The following is an 18762-nucleotide window of genomic DNA, read 5'->3' as shown; positions in this document are numbered from 1 at the left end:
GAACAATTCTTAGATTGTGCGGGCTGCCCAATGAAGTCAGCGGCAGTGACGCACTCTAGACCAGTGTTTCTCAACCTGCGGTACGCGTACCCCAGGGGGTACGCACCGCAGGTTGAGGGGGTACGCCGGGACGTGGGGAAAAAAATTATTTTGGGTGCCAGCAGTGTCGCGGCACCTATCCCCGCCGCTGCTCTCATATCCTTCCCTCAGCAGCCTCACCAGCTTTCTGTGGGGTACAGGACATGGTGAGGCTGCTGGGGGAAGGATGAAGTCCGAGGTCAAAAACCAGCAGCCTCTCAACTGACTGTCTCTGAGGCCCTGCTGGTCCGGCCGCCTGCGGGGACATCAGCCTGCCGCCGCCGCATCTCCTCTCCTCTCCGCCGGGTCACCTCAGGCAGCCTGTTCGGGATTCGTCCCCAGGCTGCCGTATATCCTCCTGGAGCCCCCGGCTGGACGCTGCAACCCGATCCGGCAGCCTCACGCTCTTCCCCCGCGGCTGCCGGATCGGGTTGCAGCGTCCAGCCGGGGGCTCCAGGAGGATATACGGCAACATGGGGACGAATCCCGAACAGGCTGCCTGAGGTGACCCGGCGGAGAGGAGATGCGGCGGCAGGCTGATGTCCCCGCAGGCGGCCGGACCAGCAGGGCCTCAGTGAGTTGCGAGGGGGTAGTGGTGCTACCCTGCCCGCGGCTCCTGCAGTAGATTGTGGACCAGGATATAGGGCGGCCCCCATGTCCACCTGCCGCCGCTTCTCCCCTACGGCTGACGCTGCTGCCTGTGGAAGTGGTGTGCCCCATCTCCCGGTCCACAATCCAGTGCAGCAGAAGCCCCCGGCGGGGTAACCCAGCGCACCACCACATCATCACCTCTCTCCCCCCTCCACATCCTCTCTACCCCATCATCACCTCTCTCCCCCCTCCACCTCCTCTCTACCCCCATCATCACCTCTCTCCCCCCTCCACCTCCTCTGTACCCCCATCATCACCTCTCTCCCCCCTCCACCTCCTCTCTACCCCCATCATCACCTCTCTCCCCCCTCCACTTCCTCTGTACCCCCATCATCACCTCTCTCCCCCCTCCACCTCCTCTGTACCCCCATCATCACCTCTCTCCCCCCATCATCACCTCTCTCCCCCCATCATCACCTCTCTCCCCCCATCATCACCTCTCTCCCCCCTCCACCTCCTCTCTACCCCCATCATCACCTCTCTCCCCCCTCCACCTCCTCTCTACCCCCATCATCACCTCTCTCCCCCCTCCACCTCCTCTCTACCCCCATCATCACCTCTCTCCCCCCTCCACCTCCTCTCTACCCCCATCATCACCTCTCTCCCCCCTCCACCTCCTCTCTCCCCCCATCATCACCTCTCTCCCCCCATCATCACCTCTCTCCCCCCATCATCACCTCTCTCCCCCCATCATCACCTCTCTCCCCCCTCCACCTCCTCTCTACCCCCATCATCACCTCTCTCCCCCCTCCACCTCCTCTCTACCCCCATCATCACCTCTCTCCCCCCTCCACCTCGTCTCTACCCCCATCATCACCTCTCTCCCCCCTCCACCTCCTCTCTACCCCCATCATCACCTCTCTCCCCCCTCCACCTCCTCTGTACCCCCATCATCACCTCTCTCCCCCCTCCACCTCCTCTCTCCCCCCTCCACCTCCTCTCTACCCCCATCATCACCTCTCTCCCCCCTCCACCTCGTCTCTACCCCCATCATCACCTCTCTCCCCCCTCCACCTCCTCTCTACCCCCATCATCACCTCTCTCCCCCCTCCACCTCCTCTCTACCCCCATCATCACCTCTCTCCCCCCTCCACCTCCTCTGTACCCCCATCATCACCTCTCTCCCCCCTCCACCTCCTCTCTCCCCCCTCCACCTTCTCTCTACCCCCATCATCACCTCTCTACCCCCATCATCACCTCTCTACCCCCATCATCACCTCTCTCCCCCCTCCACCTCGTCTCTACCCCCATCATCACCTCTCTCCCCCTCCACCTCCTCTCTACCCCCATCATCACCTCTGTACCCCCATCATCACTTTTCTCCCCCCTCCACCTCCTCTCTACCCCCATCATTACCTCTGTACCCCCATCATCAGCTCTCTCCCCCCTCCACCTCCTCTCTACCCCCATCATCACCTCTCTCCCCCCTCCACCTCCTCTGTACCCCCATCACCTCTGTACCCCCATCATCACCTCTCTCCCCCCTCCACCTCCTCTCTACCCCCATCATCACCTCTCTACCCCCATCATCAGCTCTCTCCCCCCTCCACCTCCTCTCTACCCCCATCATCACCTCTGTACCCCCATCATCAGCTTTCTCCCCCCTACACCTCCTCTCTACCCCCATCATCACCTCTGTACCCCCATCATCACCTCTGTACCCCATCATCACCTCTCTTCCCCCATCATCACCTCTGTACCCCCTCCACCTCCTCTCTACCCCGATCATCACCTCTGTACCCCCTCCACCTCCTCTCTACCCCCATCATCACCTCTGTACCCCTCCACCTTCTCTCTACCACCATCATCACCTCTTTACCACCATCATCTCCTCCCTACCCCCATCATCTCCTCTGTACCCCCTCCACCTCCTCACTACCCCCACCACCTCCTCTCACCTCTCATCACCCATCACCTTCTCTCACCCCCATCACCGCTCTCCTCCTCTGTCCTCCTCTCCCCCCTTCACCTCCTCTCTCTTCCTCTCCCTTCTTTACCTACTCTCTTCCCTGTCTTCTTCTCCCCCATCACCTCCTTTCTCCCCTGTCTTCCTCTCCCCATTCACCTCCTCTCTCTTTCTATCCCCCCTTCACCTCCTCTCTCTTCCTCTCCCTTCTTCACCTCCTCTCTCTCTTCCTCTCCCTTCTTCACCTCCTCTCTCTTCCTCTCCCCCTTCACCTTCTCTCTCTTCCTCTCCCTCTTTACCTCCTCTATCCTCCTCTTTCCTTCTTTTCCCCCTCAGACCTTACTCTCCCCTTAATCTCCTTGTGGCTCAGAGGCTGGAGAAGAGAGGAAGACCTCCTCCATGGGCGGATAACGTGAGTATGATTTTTTTTTTGTTTGTTTGTTGGGGCAGGAGGGGGAGGGAGTAGAATGGTGGGCATTACTATGGGGGCAGGGCAGGAGGCATTATTACTATATGGGGGGTCATAGAAGGGGATATTATTTTTAAATGAGGGATCCTAAATACGGGGACAACCCACACACCTACTCACTTTACAGCGCATTACGCCAAACAGCAAAATTATTACTGTATGGGAGCCTATTGGTAGGAAAAAGGGAGGGAAGTTAAAGGAAAACTGTGACGCCTAAGATGTTTGGCAGGTTCTCTGGCAAGAAGTAAATTGTAGCTGCAAGAAATCATCATGGTGGTCTGGGCAAGATGGAGAGGAAAAGGAAAAGTGATATATGGCTACATGGGGAGGTATCTGGCTATAGAAGGAGGTATCTTAACTACATGGGGAGATGTCTGGCTGCAAGGGGGTAGGTATCTGGCTACATGGGGGAGGTATCTGACTACATAGGGGGAGATATCTGACTACATGGGGAGATATCTGACTACATGGGGGAGGTATCTGGCTACATGGGGGAGAGGTATCTGGCTACATGGGGGAGGTATCTGACTACATAGGGGGAGGTATCTGGCTACATGGGAGGAAGTATTTGGCTACATGGGGAGGTATCTGACTACATGGGGGGAGGTATCTGGCTACATGGGGAGGAGGTATCTGGCTACATGGGGAGATATCTGGCTACATATAAGGGGTATCTGGCTACATAGGGGAGATATCTGACTACATGGGGGGAGGTATCTGACTACAAGAGGAGATATCTTGCTACATATAAGGGGTATCTGGTTACATAGGGGAGATATCTGGCTACATAGAAGAAGGCCTCTTGACTACATGGGGGAGGTATCTGACTACATGGGGGAAATATCTGGCTACATAGAAGAAGGCCTCTTGACTACATGGGGGGAGGTATCTGGCTCCAGGGGGACATATCCATCTCTGTGAGATATATCCCACCTGCTTCTCTGGCACCCGGTTTACTGACAGCCTGCTCAGCCAATCAGTGCACTGTCCCACTGTAACCACTAATTGGATGAGCGGGCTGTCAGTGAGCTGGGAGCCAGAGAAGCAGGTGGAAGTACAGGCAGGTAAGCAGGATCTGTTAGGGGCCGGCAGCTAATTAGGTAAATAGGCAGCGGCTACATTCTCGCAGCAGATTGAAAATCCTCTGTGAGAATGCAGAGCCATAGGCCATAACAGTACAGAGTATCGCAGTGGATTTTGCTGTGAAACGTACATGTAAATCTACCCCGGGCAATGTTATTAATGGATGGCATCGTTGGGGGTACTCGGCTGGAGCATCTTGTCACATGGGGGTACTTGGCCTGAAAAGGTTGAGAAACACTGCTCTAGACCATTGCTGATCTTCCAACATGTTTAAAGACCACAATCAGCCCACATTGTGCCTGTCAGCTGATTGTGGCCTTTCAACATGACCTATTATGATGCGTTTACCCGAAACGATAATTGGCTCGATTGTACGATTAACGATGTCGGAGTAACATTTTTTTTTTCATAACGATCAGCGTTTAAACGGTACATTATATCGTACGGAAAATCGTTTTGCGATCGCTTAAGCCTATCTCACACATTGGTTAAATCGGCAGACGACTGTTTACAGGGAACGATCTGCGAATTTTATGCGAACGACGATTTGAGGACATGTTGTAACATCAAAATGAACGATTTCTCGTTCGTCGTTTGATCGTTCGCTGCGTTTACATGTACGATTATCGTTTGAATTTGATCGTTATGACGCAAATTCGCACAATAATCGTTACGTGTAAACGCACCATTACCCTGAACGATTATCAGCTGATAATCATTCAGTGTTTACACAGAGAGATTTATCTGACAGATTTTTAAAGCCAAAGCCAGGAACAGACTATAAACATCCCTGGCATTGGCTTCAAAAATCTGTCAGATAAATCTCTCTATGTAAACGCACCATAAGAGGCCATTTACACGTCCGTAGAATTCCTTCTGTTAATGGACAGTGTTCTGCGGACTGGACCTGGGAGCTCCCACCATCATCAATAATTATGATGTTGGGAGCTCCTAAACAGTTTAAAAGTTTGCACTAGCACACAGACACAGTCACATGGCTGTATCAGCACACTAGCGCGAACTTAGGTGCACACTACGTATAAATTTATTAAACAAGGGCCGTAGTTGCAGGTTTGCAACCACGGCCGTTATTTATTGAATTTACCTATCACATTCATTATTATGGAATCCCGTCTGCAGTGTATACGCTCTGTATTCCATGCGGCCGCACCGTTAACTGACATGTCAGTTTTGTGCGGCCGCTATTCACTGAATAGCGGCCGCACAAGACTGACAGAGCAGACAATGTAAATTGCAGCTGTGGCCGAACTTTACATTGTCAGCTATGGTTAATTGGAATGCGGGCACACCTGAATGCACCCACATCCCGATGAAAAAAAAAAATTCATCCGGCTGTTACTGCAGTACCGGCCAGGATGAACTTCACCGACAACAGACGTTCTGTGACATGGCTGTGTCACAGAACGCCCAATGTCATACATAGTGTGAACCCGGCCTTAAGCTGTTTAGGAGCTCCCAGGTCCATGTACGGACAGAATTCTACGGACGTGTGAATGATAGACCCTAATAGGGTCTGTAGACTTTTTACTGAATCTTTCTACTGCCGTGAGGAGAGAAGGGAGATAAGTGCTTCTGTAATCTAGGGATTAGTGGGGGTCTCAACCCCCAGATCCTGACAAATTAAACTTTTGATTAGTCTCTGTGACATCCCAAAAGTTTTTCTAAATGATAGATAAGCTAGCTATCTCAATTGATGTGTCTAATTGGTGGGGGTGCGACTGCTGAGACCCCCACCTGTCTGTACAAGGGTCCCATGCTCCACCTTATGAAGCATACATATTGCCCAGCAGCTAAACGCTTTATTTTTTTTACCTTATCACTAATCTTGGAAAGCATATTAGAAAGTTGTAGAATATTCCTTCACCGATGATTCATCTTTAGTCACATGAAACCAGAGAGCCCATTTATAAAGGGCCCTTAGAGGGGGGGGGGGGGGGGGGGGGAATGACATGTAGCAGAGGTTTATGGTGCCGTAGCTGCTGTGTAATCCAGTAATATTCCACACCGCACATTGTTTCTACCTATTGTGTCTCTGGAGTAAATCCAAAGCAAACTCCCTCTCTGAATCGATGTCCCCTCCCTAAGCGTCAGGAATAAGACGGGCCGTGATCTCTGCTCCTGTAGGCTCAGTCATTAATATAGACAGGCCGCTGTTTACCAGTTCACCTTGCCTCCTGCTGCCCGCTTCATTAGCGACTCCTGATGCCCACCCTGCGCCTCATCCCTGCAGAGCGCCAGCTACGCTCTACCGCCTCCCAGAGCTCCACGGAGGAGATCAGGAGAGGAAACGCTGTGTGCAGCCAAGTCCTGCAGTCACCAACTAATAGGAAAGGTCAAAGACTTAGAAAACTGGGTCATAAAATCCCAGGACACAAACAAGCCGCTCATTTAGACGACATCAATCCGATTACTACTTCTCACTCTGCATATTAACCTGGTAAATAGTGTGTACCCCTAAGGATAATATATATATATATATATAAATTCTAGTATAAAGACTTTATTTCTTTCAAAAACAGCGCCACACCTATCCTTTGGTTGTGTGTGGTATTGCAGCTGAGTTCTATAAAAAGGGTACACCGGAGAAAAAAGATCTTTTCAAATCAACTGGTTTTACAAAGTTGTACAGATCTGTAAATTACTTCTATTAAATAATGTCACGTCTTCCAGTGCTTATCAGTTGCTGTATGTCCTGCAGGAAGTGGTGTATTCTTTCCAGTCTGACACAGTGCTCTCTGCTGCCACCTCTGTCCATGTCAGGAACTGTCCAGAGCAGCAGCAAATCCCTATGGAAAACTTCTCCTGCTCTGGACAGTTCCTGACATGGACAGAGGTGGCAGCAGAGAGCACTGTGTCAGACTGGAAAGAATACAATACTTCCTGCAGGACATACAGAAGCTGATAAGTACTAAAAAGCATGTGATTTTATTTTATTAAAGTAATTTCCAAATCTGTATAAGTTTCTGTTTTTGATACCAGTTGATTTAAAAAACTAATTAATTGCCAGAGAAACCCTTTAAAGGGGTTATACTCTATCCATAGTACTGTTCTCCGGGTGTATGTCTAGCCAGGGACTTCTGAAAATAGCAGAATTCACCACTCAGCGATGTTAGAAAGTCCTATAGAGAATGAATGGAGTGGCACACTGAAGCCCCTATTACACAGGGCGACTTGAGGAGCAAACAAACGCTGTCAGCGAGCGGGTAAATGCAGGGGAGGCCGTGGAGAGGTGCGGTGGGGCTGCCTGGGTGATCGCTAGAGCGTCCGGGCAGCCCATAGAGGATAGCTGCGGTGTGCTGCCGCAGCTCCTGTTCTGCGGAGTGACAGCAGCAGATCGCTGCTATATGAGTCGTTTGTCTTTCAACATGTTGAAAGACAAACGATTGCAACGTTGCCTTCTATTACACGGAACGATTATCGGCCGTAACGGCTGATATCGGCCGAATACGGATGAAATTCGTTCCATGTAATAGAGTCTTAAGGGTCCTATTAGATGAAGCGATTTTTAACGATTAACAACTAACGATAAACGATCGCAAACGAGAAATCGTTCACCATATTACGCAGTATCATAGTCGTTAGTAACGATCGTTATTGCGATCGTTTACTCCACCTGATCCCAGCAAAATGAACAATGTGCAATTACACGGAACGATTAGTAAACAAATGCGGAACTTGAACGAATGAATGTGGAATTACAGTGAACGATTAGCAAACGATTAACGATGATTTTAGGTTCAGATCTAAATCAACGATCAACGACACGCAAACGATTTTTCAATCAATTACACATTTTTCAATGCAATTACACAGAACGATTATCGTTTAAATTAGAACAATATAACGATTTTTCGCACGATAATCGTCCCGTGTATTAGGGCCCTAAGGGTAGAAAAATGCGTATAGAGGAGTGAAAAAAGTCAGAAAATAACAAGCATGAAAGAAAAAAGAAAAAGCCTGAGAAGGAACTAAGCACATATCAACTATATAATTATATACTGCTCAGGGGTATATTAATATAATTGACCCCTGATGAAGTCAGCATATAGCTAAGGAAATGTGTGGGTCAGAGTTTAGTGACTGGGGCCGCTCTCTCCCTTTACTCCACACTTTATTTGGTTGGTATTACATTGTTTATAGGGGCATGCTGTAAAAGTTTTTTGTTTCTTATATTCGTCATATGGTCACGTGATGTTTACAGGGGCGGATTACCTTTACCATAGGCCCCAGGCTGTTCACCAAGCCTGGGCCCCCCCTTCCCACTATGGTAGCACTAGCGTGGTGTTCATAAAATGGGAAAAATAATGTCATGATGCCCTGATTTGTGCAAAATTGCGGTAAAAAAGCAGCGATTTTTTTCAAATCACGGCAGAACTGTAGCCAGGAGACAATACACTACTGGAAGTATTAGTCTTTTTGGGAGGCCATGGGCCCCCCAGTAGCTATAGGCCCCAGGCTACCGCCCGAAACAGACCTATTATAATCCGCTACTGGATGTTCACTTACATTGTCCGTACCTTTTTTATGGATACATGCTATGTATTATACTCATGCATTTATAACCATGCGTGGATAAGGGGTTCAAAAGACACCAACACTTTCATGGACACACTCACAGGCCTTCGGCTAGAGGGTGGATTTATCATGATCCGCTTCCTGGAGTTTGTATTTTAAGGCCATGTTCACACAATGTATGTTTTGTATACATCACGTCCGTTGTTGCAATTTGCAACAATGACCGTGATTTATACAAAACAAACGTTGTATGGGCATGAACGGAATCCCGGCCGGAGCATATACACATAGTATACGCTCCAGCTGAAAATCTAACCGGCCGCACGAAAGACTGACATGCCTAGCGGCTGCACAGAGCATATTGGTTCACACAATGGAGCGCACGGCTCCATTGTGTGCAGCGGTGAATTGAGAGGCGGGCGCACACTGATGCCACATCCCAATTCATCAGAAATTAAGATCAGATCTTCAGTAATAACGGCCATTCTGTGACCTGGGCCGGTGTGAACATGGCCTAATGATGTATACTGTCTCTTTTCTTTTGTTTTAGTTTGTAGTTGCATCACTACAATACATATTTTTAGGCTATGTTCACACTGCTTATGATTCCGTTCATAGATTGTACGCCGCCGTACATGTGCGTACAAACCGCGAACACACGCCCGTAGTACAGCTATGCTTCCCTAGCTTGTTTCGAAGCGATCTGAGGCAGGTCATTTACTTGGAAATCTTCGCCCAGCCCCGTAAACCACACAGAACCTTTTGGATCGAAAAATCAAGTTCAATTTGGCTGAAATAAGTACTTCGTACGGGACCGCATGGAAATTCACGGCCGTCAACATTTCATTTCCGTCCTCAAACAATGGTCTTGTTCATTTTTCACGGTGACGTATACGATCCGGCCGTAAGCTCATACGTAGTGTGCACTGTGCTCGTATACTTTCAAGCGAACGCATCAACCTCAAAACTACGTGCGTATATTCGCGGTTCGCACTACGGATGGAATCATACGCAGTGTGAACATCTCACAACTGGTAAATGAACATAGCCTCACAACTGGTAAATGTGCCTCACAACTGGTAAATGTGCCTCACAACTGGTAAATGTGCATAGTTTCTTCTCAGGCTTTTTCTTTCATGCTCCATTATGCACATCTCCTGAACTACTCTCTGGTTCACCAGCCAAAATTCTTAAACAGGTTACCCAACTTTTCTCTTGTAGTCCTTCAGGTGTAAAAATTGTCATTGCAGTATGGCATTCTCTACAGTACAAGGGTATGTTCACACTGAGTAAAAGCGGTGGAATTCCATGGTGGAGCTCCCTGCCTGCTTCAGTGTCTCTATGGGATGGCTCACACGCCTCCGCTTCCATCACTCTCCAACTCAACATGACTCAACATGAATTTTGCCGCTTTTACTCAGTGTGAACATAGGCCAAGTTGTAGCCCTACAGCTGTTGCAAAACTACAATTCCCATCATGCCTGGACAGCCAAAGCTTAAGCTTTGGCTGTCCAAGCATGATGGGAATTGTAGTTTTGGAACAACTGGAGGGAAGCAAGTTTGACACCTGTGCTTTACAGTCATGTCACTGCCCATATATTCTCTTTTACTTGCTATCCTGTTGATCTATTGGTTGATCTCTGTGTGTATCTTTTACTACAGAGGAAGCTTTTTTTTGCCATGGGGAACTACAGTCAATTGGCCAGATGCATGAGGAAGTAAACCGATGAAGTGACTGATCTCCTGTAGAGGGTCAAGCACTTTATCTGAGCATTTCTGCTGGGAACTACAGAGCGGTGTAGCTCAGCACCAGGAAGAAGGGGAGGGTGAGTAAGGGCCCTATTAAAGCAAACGATTATTGGCCGTTCTTGACCGTTCTGGCCAATAATGGTTTGGTGTAATAGGTGATGTTAAAAAGCAAGGATCACCCAACATGCACCATGGCGGCTGATTGTTGTCTTAAAACATGACCAGCTCTGAACTGGTATAGATCTCTTAGGTTGCCTCGCTGCAGCCTCCAATGCACAGGATTTAGATGCATGCGGCTCTTGATAAATCCAGCGGTGTGAACGTGTGTGTGGGGGGGGGGGTGTAAAAATGTGGTTCTTGGTACATTTCCTCTTAAACTGTTGCAGGTTTCTACCATTTATTTAAATTGATTAAATCAGCAGCAGATTAACTATGTGTGAACTAATGGTACTTTTACATGGGACGACTGATCGTTCGTTTTTGCACGATAACGGTGGAATTCAAACGATAATCGTACGTGTAAACGCAGCGAACGATCAAACAACCAGCAAAAAATCGTTCATTTTGATCTTTCAACATGTTCTCAAATCATCGTTGATCGTTCGCAAAAAATTCGCAGATCGTTCGGTGTAAACATTCTTTCAGCGATTTCACCTATGTGTGAGATAGGCTTAAACAATCGCAAAACGATCGCATAGCGAATTTTCCGTACGATGTATCGTTCCATCTAAACGCTGATCGTTATTAAAAAAAAACATTGTTCATTCAAAATCGTTAATCGTGCGATCGGGCGAAGGGGTCAGTTCACACTGAGGAATCAGCGCTGAAATTCCAAGTGGAATCCCTGTTGTGGACTTCGCTTGGAATTCCGCCTGCCTCAGCGCCTTAATGTAATGTATGGGACGCCAATGCTCTTTACAGCTCTCAACTTAAAGAACTGACATGTCAATTCTTTGAGCCGAGAGGCGCAGAGAGCAGAGGAACCCTACACCTTACATTGAGGCGCTGAGGCCAAAGGAATTACTAGCGGAGTCCACAACAGGGATTCCGCTTGGAATTTCGGGGCTGATTCCTCAGTGTGAACTGACCCCTTAGGGATAATTCCACGTTCCATGCACGGCACGTGTATACAGCCGATGTGCTGTGAAACAGACTTCGGAAAGCTCCACATGTTTAAATCTTTGCTCTACTGTATTAACACTTCTAGTATGTTCTAGGTGAATGGAACAGGTTTTTAGCGGCATATTTATAGATACAAACTATTAGCACTGTTTTTTGTGATGTCATTCATGTATGTGATTTTATGCCATTATGTGTTGTTTTTATTGCTATGTATTAGTATATCATCCAATTCAGCTCTATATTTGAATTCGATGTCACACGCCTCTGGGGTATAACAATACTCGATCTTGGTATGTGATGTAGCACTTGAGAAAGAAGCCAGATCGGCTTTGAAACGCGTTGTGATGTTCAATAAATATATTTGGATTTAGCTATCTACATCATCATCATCCCTTTGTTGTGACCTGCGCCTGTATTACACCTGTAGACAAGGAGTGGAGGTTTGGAGTCCCTTGGGGATGGTACAGGAGCGTCTGGGGTCAGCCAGTATGAAGACGCTGTGGAGCGTTCTGCCGCTCTCTGCTCATACAGGTGAGTTACCTTTGCTGCTGTTTGTTGGATAAACTGGAGGAATCCACACCATAGGGCACTGTATTTGTTTGTATATCAAGACAGGTTAATGGCAGCCCAAGGCAAACAGCGATCGAAGCCTCTTGTTTAAGGCAGTGTTGGGGGTCCCTGTGCTCAGACCCCATGGACGATAACTACAGACGTGAGATGTCGGAATTGTATAAAACCCCTGAATCTGTCTATTGATACATCCCACTGCTGCAAAACAAGACGATTTACTATTCGGGTGTATGGGGACAACCCTTGTATTAGGAGTAATGGCGGCCATGCTGGTTGTCACCTAGATTTTCCAGAACCTTGTATACAGCACTTTCATCTCACATCCTCAGTTTTCTAGCATAATGGGTTAATCCGGCCTGACACTCAGCTCTCTGTAAGTCTCTTTTTAATGCCCGCAGGTCTGAGCGGCGGCCCAGCTGTCTATAGCCACACTGCCTGCCTGTTCTCTGCTGTGCAAATCCTCCAGAAATAAGCTGTGTGCCACACGTATGCCACTTGTTCCCTGCGTGTCCCTCCAGGGCCATACGCCCACTGCAAAAAAACATCAATAAGCTGAATAAATGAAGCAATGAGGCGGGTGTGCATTACCTGGAGATAGGCCGACACTAAAGTGCAATCCATCTTGTCAAGCAGGAACAGCACAAGGCTGAGTGAAGGAAAAACAACCCAGAGCTGCACATAAGGCACAGGGAACATTGTGGGCACCTTAAAGGGCATGTCCATAGTCAGCCTTTTGCTGACACAGTCGTTGATGAAAGGTCTGAATTCAGACCAAATGATTCCTGCAACAAAGGACACCCAGTGCTCTTATTTTTTTTAATTTTTTCCCGGATTAACAGGATGGTAATGCTTACACAGTAAGTACTATACCAGGAATTGCCATAGAGAGACCAAAAGGCTACTGCACTTAAACATGTTGCAGACCCTTTGTTCCAGGCTTTGCTGAGGGCTCAATAAACGCTTTGGATGGAAGTAGCTGAGGGGGTTGTCAAATACCTTATAATGGAACATAATGTTCACCTAATCTACTACGTAAAATAGGAATCAGCAAGAAACAGGGTCTTGTACTCTAGAGGACCTGTCCTGTCTTGTGTTACACAAACAACCCATTGATTTGACTAGCCACTGTGTCATGCACCATTTCACCTGTGGTGGCGCTGCAGGGAATAACAGTAACAGTGGATAACTGATTGCTGGGGGGTCCCATAAACAAGAAAAGCGGAAGTCAGCTTGGAGTCAGAATAATCATAAAGTAAAATGGGATTGTCCAAAGTGGACAACCTTTTTAAAGGGAAACTATTAGCATGTTACAGATATGTCTGTATAGAGCAGATGGCGCTAAGGATGAAGGTACGTTTCTTACCTTCATCCTCAGCGCCATTTTAGGGATACTCTAAAACTACTACTTCTCCAGTGCACCGATCAGCCGCAGGCTGGGCCATATCTATACACTAAGGTTGGTAGTCCCGTCCTCAATGCACCAAACTGCATACTTAGCATAGGGAATAAACTTCTAATATCCCAAAAAATGGCACTGAGGATGAAGGTAAGAAACTTACCTTCATCCTCAGCGCCCTCTATGTTATTGGGACATATGGGCAGGTTAGTTTCTTCTAACCTGTTGATAGTTTCCCTTTAATAAAATAGGTGCCACAAGCATTAACTAAATGCATGCATAAACTACAATTCCCTTAGCTATACCTGTTACCTGAATCACTCTCTTGACAAGAACAATTCTGACAGAAGGCAGTGAGGTTATATACCCTACCTGTTGTGCAATGTTTCATAGTTATCGCTGGAGCAAGAATATGACAGGTATTTGCTTAATATATAGAATTATTAGATTTATGATGTCACAATATTAAGGCTGCTAAACAGATCAACCCCTGAGAGCATATGTAAATTTACTCCACAAAGCATCCACCCCTGGGGCCAATCACCAAGGGGAAGCCCGTATCATTACACATATAATACAAGCCTGTGCCACCCGATCACAAAAGGCTTTGATACTCATCTCTTTCTCGATTAAATGTTGTAAGAAAACATGATCTCTGTAAATGTAAGTCTCCTTGTGCCAATGGACAAGAATCTGTATTCTGCAAACCCCAAGAAATGGGGAAGGAAGAAGATGGTTTTTCTCTATACTAACTGTGATATTACCAGACATCTGTACAGAGGAGCATTAGGTTACCCTCTAGACCCACCTCCAGGAGGCAGTAATCTTTTGGGAATTACACAGATACTGAAATAGGACTACATCTCCATGCTCTGAATGCTCACTCCTAGCTGTACAATGTGTAGGAAGAAGACTTATACATGCTTGACTATGCTGTCTATGAAACATAGCGAAAGAATACGACAACTAATATACTGCTCCTATTTATAAAAATATAAAAACTACTATAATACTACTGCTCCTATATACAAGAATATAACTACTATATTACTGCCCCTATATACAAGAATATAACTACTATTGTACTGTTCCTATATACAAGAATATAACTACTATAATACTGCCCCTATATACAAGAATATAACTACTATAATACTGCTCCTATATACAAGAATATAACTACTATAATACTGCCTCCTATATACAAGAATATAACTACTATAATACTGCTCCTATATACAGGAATATAACTACTATAATACTGCTCCTATGTACAAGAATATAACTACTATAATACTGCTCCTATATACAAGAATATAACTACTATATTACTGCGCCCTATATACAAGAATATAACTACTATAATACTGCCCCTATATACAAGAATATAACTACTATTATACTGCTCCTATATACAAGAATATAACTTCTATAATACTGCTCCTATATACAAGAATATAACTAATATAATACTGCTCCTATATACAAGAATATAACTACTATAATACTGCCCCTATATACAGGAATATAACTACTATAATAATGCCCTCTATATACAAGAATATAACTACTATAATACTGCTCCTATATACAAGAATATAACTTCTATAATACTGCTCCTATATACAAGAATATAACTAATATAATACTGCTCCTATATACAAGAATATAACTACTATAATACTGCCCCTATATACAGGAATATAACTACTATAATAATGCCCTCTATATACAAGAATATAACTACTATAATACTGCTCCTATATACAAGAATATAACTACTATAATACTGCTACTATATACAAGAATATAACTACTATAATACTGTCCCCTATGTACAGGAATATGCAGTAATGTAACCCCACATAACCCCACACTCATAGCCATGCCTTTAGCAGTTCACATTTCCATATCTGCCTAGATGAAACCAGCAGCAGTGTAAGGTCAGAAGGCGCGGCTTGTGGTTATAGGAAAAACACAGGACACTATTTGGAGTACAGGACTCTGCAATGGTTTGGGTCTAGTTGACCTTGGGAAAGTCACATTGTCTGAAGACGCCAAAAAAGGAGCTCATGTTTGATTGGTCTGAAGTGTCTTATAGAAAATTCACAGCTGTGCTGGAACCTTTACCTGTAGCAGAGTTGGATTTGTCATTCACCTGTTCCCTATGAATCATGATAATAAGATGATTCCAAACAATATTCTATAGTCCCACTTTTGGCAAATTAATAAGAGACAAATGATGACAAAGTCATCTCTACTATACCAATAAACTCATCTATCTATCTATCTATCTATCTATCTATCTATCTATCTATCTATCTATCTATCTATCTATCCATCTATCTCCTATCTATCTATCTCCTATCTATCTATCTATCGATCGTCTATCTATCTATCTATCTATCTATCTCCTATCTATCTGCTATCTCCTATCTATCTATCTATCTATCTATCTATCTATCTATCTATCTATCTATCTATCTATCACTGTCTTACTGTACAATACACAGTGATGTCACGACATGCAATTAATGAACACAGAGATGTCACAATATATGACTGTGCACACAGTGATGGCAGTGCATAAGCATACTTCACATAGTGATCTCGGAGTTCTATGATAATGCACACAGTGACATCACAATAGAAGAAATAACCAACAATGATGTCACAGTACAGGAATAGTGCTATTTGTGCATCCATATCTCATATCTTTCTATCTATCAATTAATCAATCAATCAATCAATCCATGTATATCAAATCTATCTATCTATCTATCTATCTATCTCCTATCTATCTATCTATCTATCTATCTATCTATCTATCTCCTATCTATCTACCATCTCTCTCAGTGATGCTTTGTGCACATCTCCATATTGTTTCCCTATATTCAGCCATATGTAGACCCTCATTAATAAAACATACATTATAGCAGAGGCAAGTTACCCCCCCCCCCCTTCAGTATTCTGCTCAGGATCAGTCTGCTGTCAGTATTGTCTCACCAGTGTTGGATCGGATGTTCTGTCTCAAGAAATCACCGCTGGACAGATGCTGCAGCCCAAAGTTCTTGGCGATCCTGTGGCACACGGTCCCTTTGCCAGATCCCGGTGGTCCCAGAATGACAGCTCGGAGGAGTTTGGACGCCATCAGAAGGGGTGTTTGTACTTCTGGAAACCCAACTCCGATGAGGATCTGTAAAAGAACCAATAGGGAAAAAATATTTGGTTACAGCCTCCTGCTCTGTCCCGGCCCCTCTTAAGATGCCAAAGAAAACGTAAACGAAATTAACCCCCTCCACTCCAAATTAAAGTGACATGACCTCTTATAATATTGGGAGACTGTACGGTGCCAGGAAAACTACAACTCCCAGCATTGCCTAATATCTGCACACAACCTATAGCTCCCCAGCTGTTGTGGCACTACAACTCCCATCATGGCTTAATCACTGTTTGCAACCTATAGCTCCCCAGCTCTTGTGGCACTACAACTCCCAGCATGGCTTAATATCGGCATACAACCTATAGCTCCCCAGCTGTTGTGGCACTACAACTCCCAGCATGGCCTAATATCGGCATACAACCTATAGCTCTCCAGCTATTACGACACTACAACTCCCATCAGGGCTTGATCACTGCATACAACCAATAGCTCCCCAGCTGTTGTAGCACTATAAGTCCCAGCATGGCCTAATAGCTGCATGCTACACACTACAACTCCCAGCATGACCCAATAATCCCATGCACCTTGAAGCTCCCCACTGTTGTGACACTACAACTCCCAGCATGGCTTGATAGCTGCTTGCAATCTATAGCTCCATAGTTGTTGAATACTACAACTCCCAGCATAGCCTTACCACTTAAAAACTAGAAGAATCAGCATGCTCTAAGAAACATCTACAACCTGTGGCACTACAACTCCCAGCGTGCACACCTCCAGTATGATGAGAAGGTTGCAGGTTGCAGACCACCAATCTGATGCATATCTTCTTAAAGGAACAGGACACTATATTACAGACAGAATATAAAGGGGGAACTGATGTAGTTGCAACAAAACTGTAACCAAAAAAACCCTCATATTCCATAAGGCAAGCAGGGGTGCCCCTTTAAGGAGCAGTCAGAGCCATTCCTTGTGCACTTTGCAGCTTTGATTGACAGCAGAGGAGATAAGGCAGAGATGAGACACAACATCCTGCTTTTTTTTTTTGCAAAGTCCCAACTCACCTCCTGGGCTCCTCTATATCCTGCAATATGGCGAGTAAGCAGCAGGAGGAATGGCTACATTACATGTTCCAGGTCCAGGCTGGGAGCCTTTAAGGGAGAGGATTGTCTGTGGCACAAGAGGGACACGACGCCCAGCACAGGCTGCTCCCTCACACATCAGCAGCAAAGAATTCTGCACAATTCATTGTGGAGCCTCAGACGCCCCGCCGCACGGCCTTCTGGGAGATGTAGTCTCAGCGCCGCTCACACAAACACACCACTATACGTGCTCAAACTACAGCTCTTTGGCGCCATCTGGTGGACACTGCTTGAACTGCTGGAATGGATTTTGGCTACAATTTAATTAGTTACAAATTGTGTTACTTTTTACACTAAGGAATTTCCTGTTTTATGCAAGTAAAGTATAATGGGTGTATATAGGAATGTTCTGCCACTTTCTCATATACTTTGTGTTCAGTTTTTTACCGCTTTGTGTCAGTGAACTTGAACAGTGTGGATTCCTTCCTGTACAGACCTGATACTTTTCACAGCTGAGAGTTTGTTACAATTGCATCCTGTCTATGCAATGCTCTGCGAGCATAACTGAAGGCTGATTCAAACGCTTATCGTTTGAATTTTTGCAATAACGATCGCATTTGAGCGATAATCGGCCCGTGTAAACACGGCGAACGATCAAGCGACAAGTGAGAAATCGTTCATTTTGATCTTTCAACATGTTCTCAAATTGTCGTTCGTTAAAAATTTGCAGATCGCTTTGTGTAAACAGTCTTTCCAAGATTCACCCTATGTGTGAGATGGGCTTAAGCGATCTTAAAACGATCGCAATAACGATTTTTTCTTCGTCTAAACGCTGATCGTTATCAAAACCAAATCGTGGCTTCAAAATCGTTAAACGATCGATTGGGCAAATTATCGCTTTGTGTAAATGCAGCATTATGGTCCGTTTACACGGAGCGATAATTCGCCCAATCGATCGTT

At 45.9% G+C, this 18762-nt stretch overlaps 1 protein-coding gene across 2 annotated transcripts in view; it reads right to left on the bottom strand.

The window, feature by feature from the left end:
* AK4 (adenylate kinase 4) overlaps window positions 1-18762 on the bottom strand; it is a 64274-nt gene that overhangs the window by 38219 nt on the left and 7293 nt on the right. The window contains exons 1-2 of one of the 2 annotated variants that reach the window (XM_069979410.1): window positions 17785-17961; window positions 16567-16756 (exon numbers count right to left, since the gene is read on the bottom strand). In XM_069979410.1, the coding sequence (XP_069835511.1) occupies window positions 16567-16711 (145 nt within the window). In that variant the 5' untranslated portion in view covers window positions 16712-16756; window positions 17785-17961. Of the gene's footprint in view, window positions 1-16566; window positions 16757-17784; window positions 17962-18762 lie in introns of those variants that run through there. The other variant, XM_069979411.1, reaches the window with a different exon arrangement.

Source organism: Dendropsophus ebraccatus, chromosome 8 (assembly GCF_027789765.1).
Source record: "Dendropsophus ebraccatus isolate aDenEbr1 chromosome 8, aDenEbr1.pat, whole genome shotgun sequence".
Taxonomy (NCBI): domain Eukaryota; kingdom Metazoa; phylum Chordata; class Amphibia; order Anura; family Hylidae; genus Dendropsophus; species Dendropsophus ebraccatus.
The sequence above is the reverse complement of the archived record's forward strand: the minus strand, read 5'-3'. Positions and strand labels throughout refer to the sequence as shown.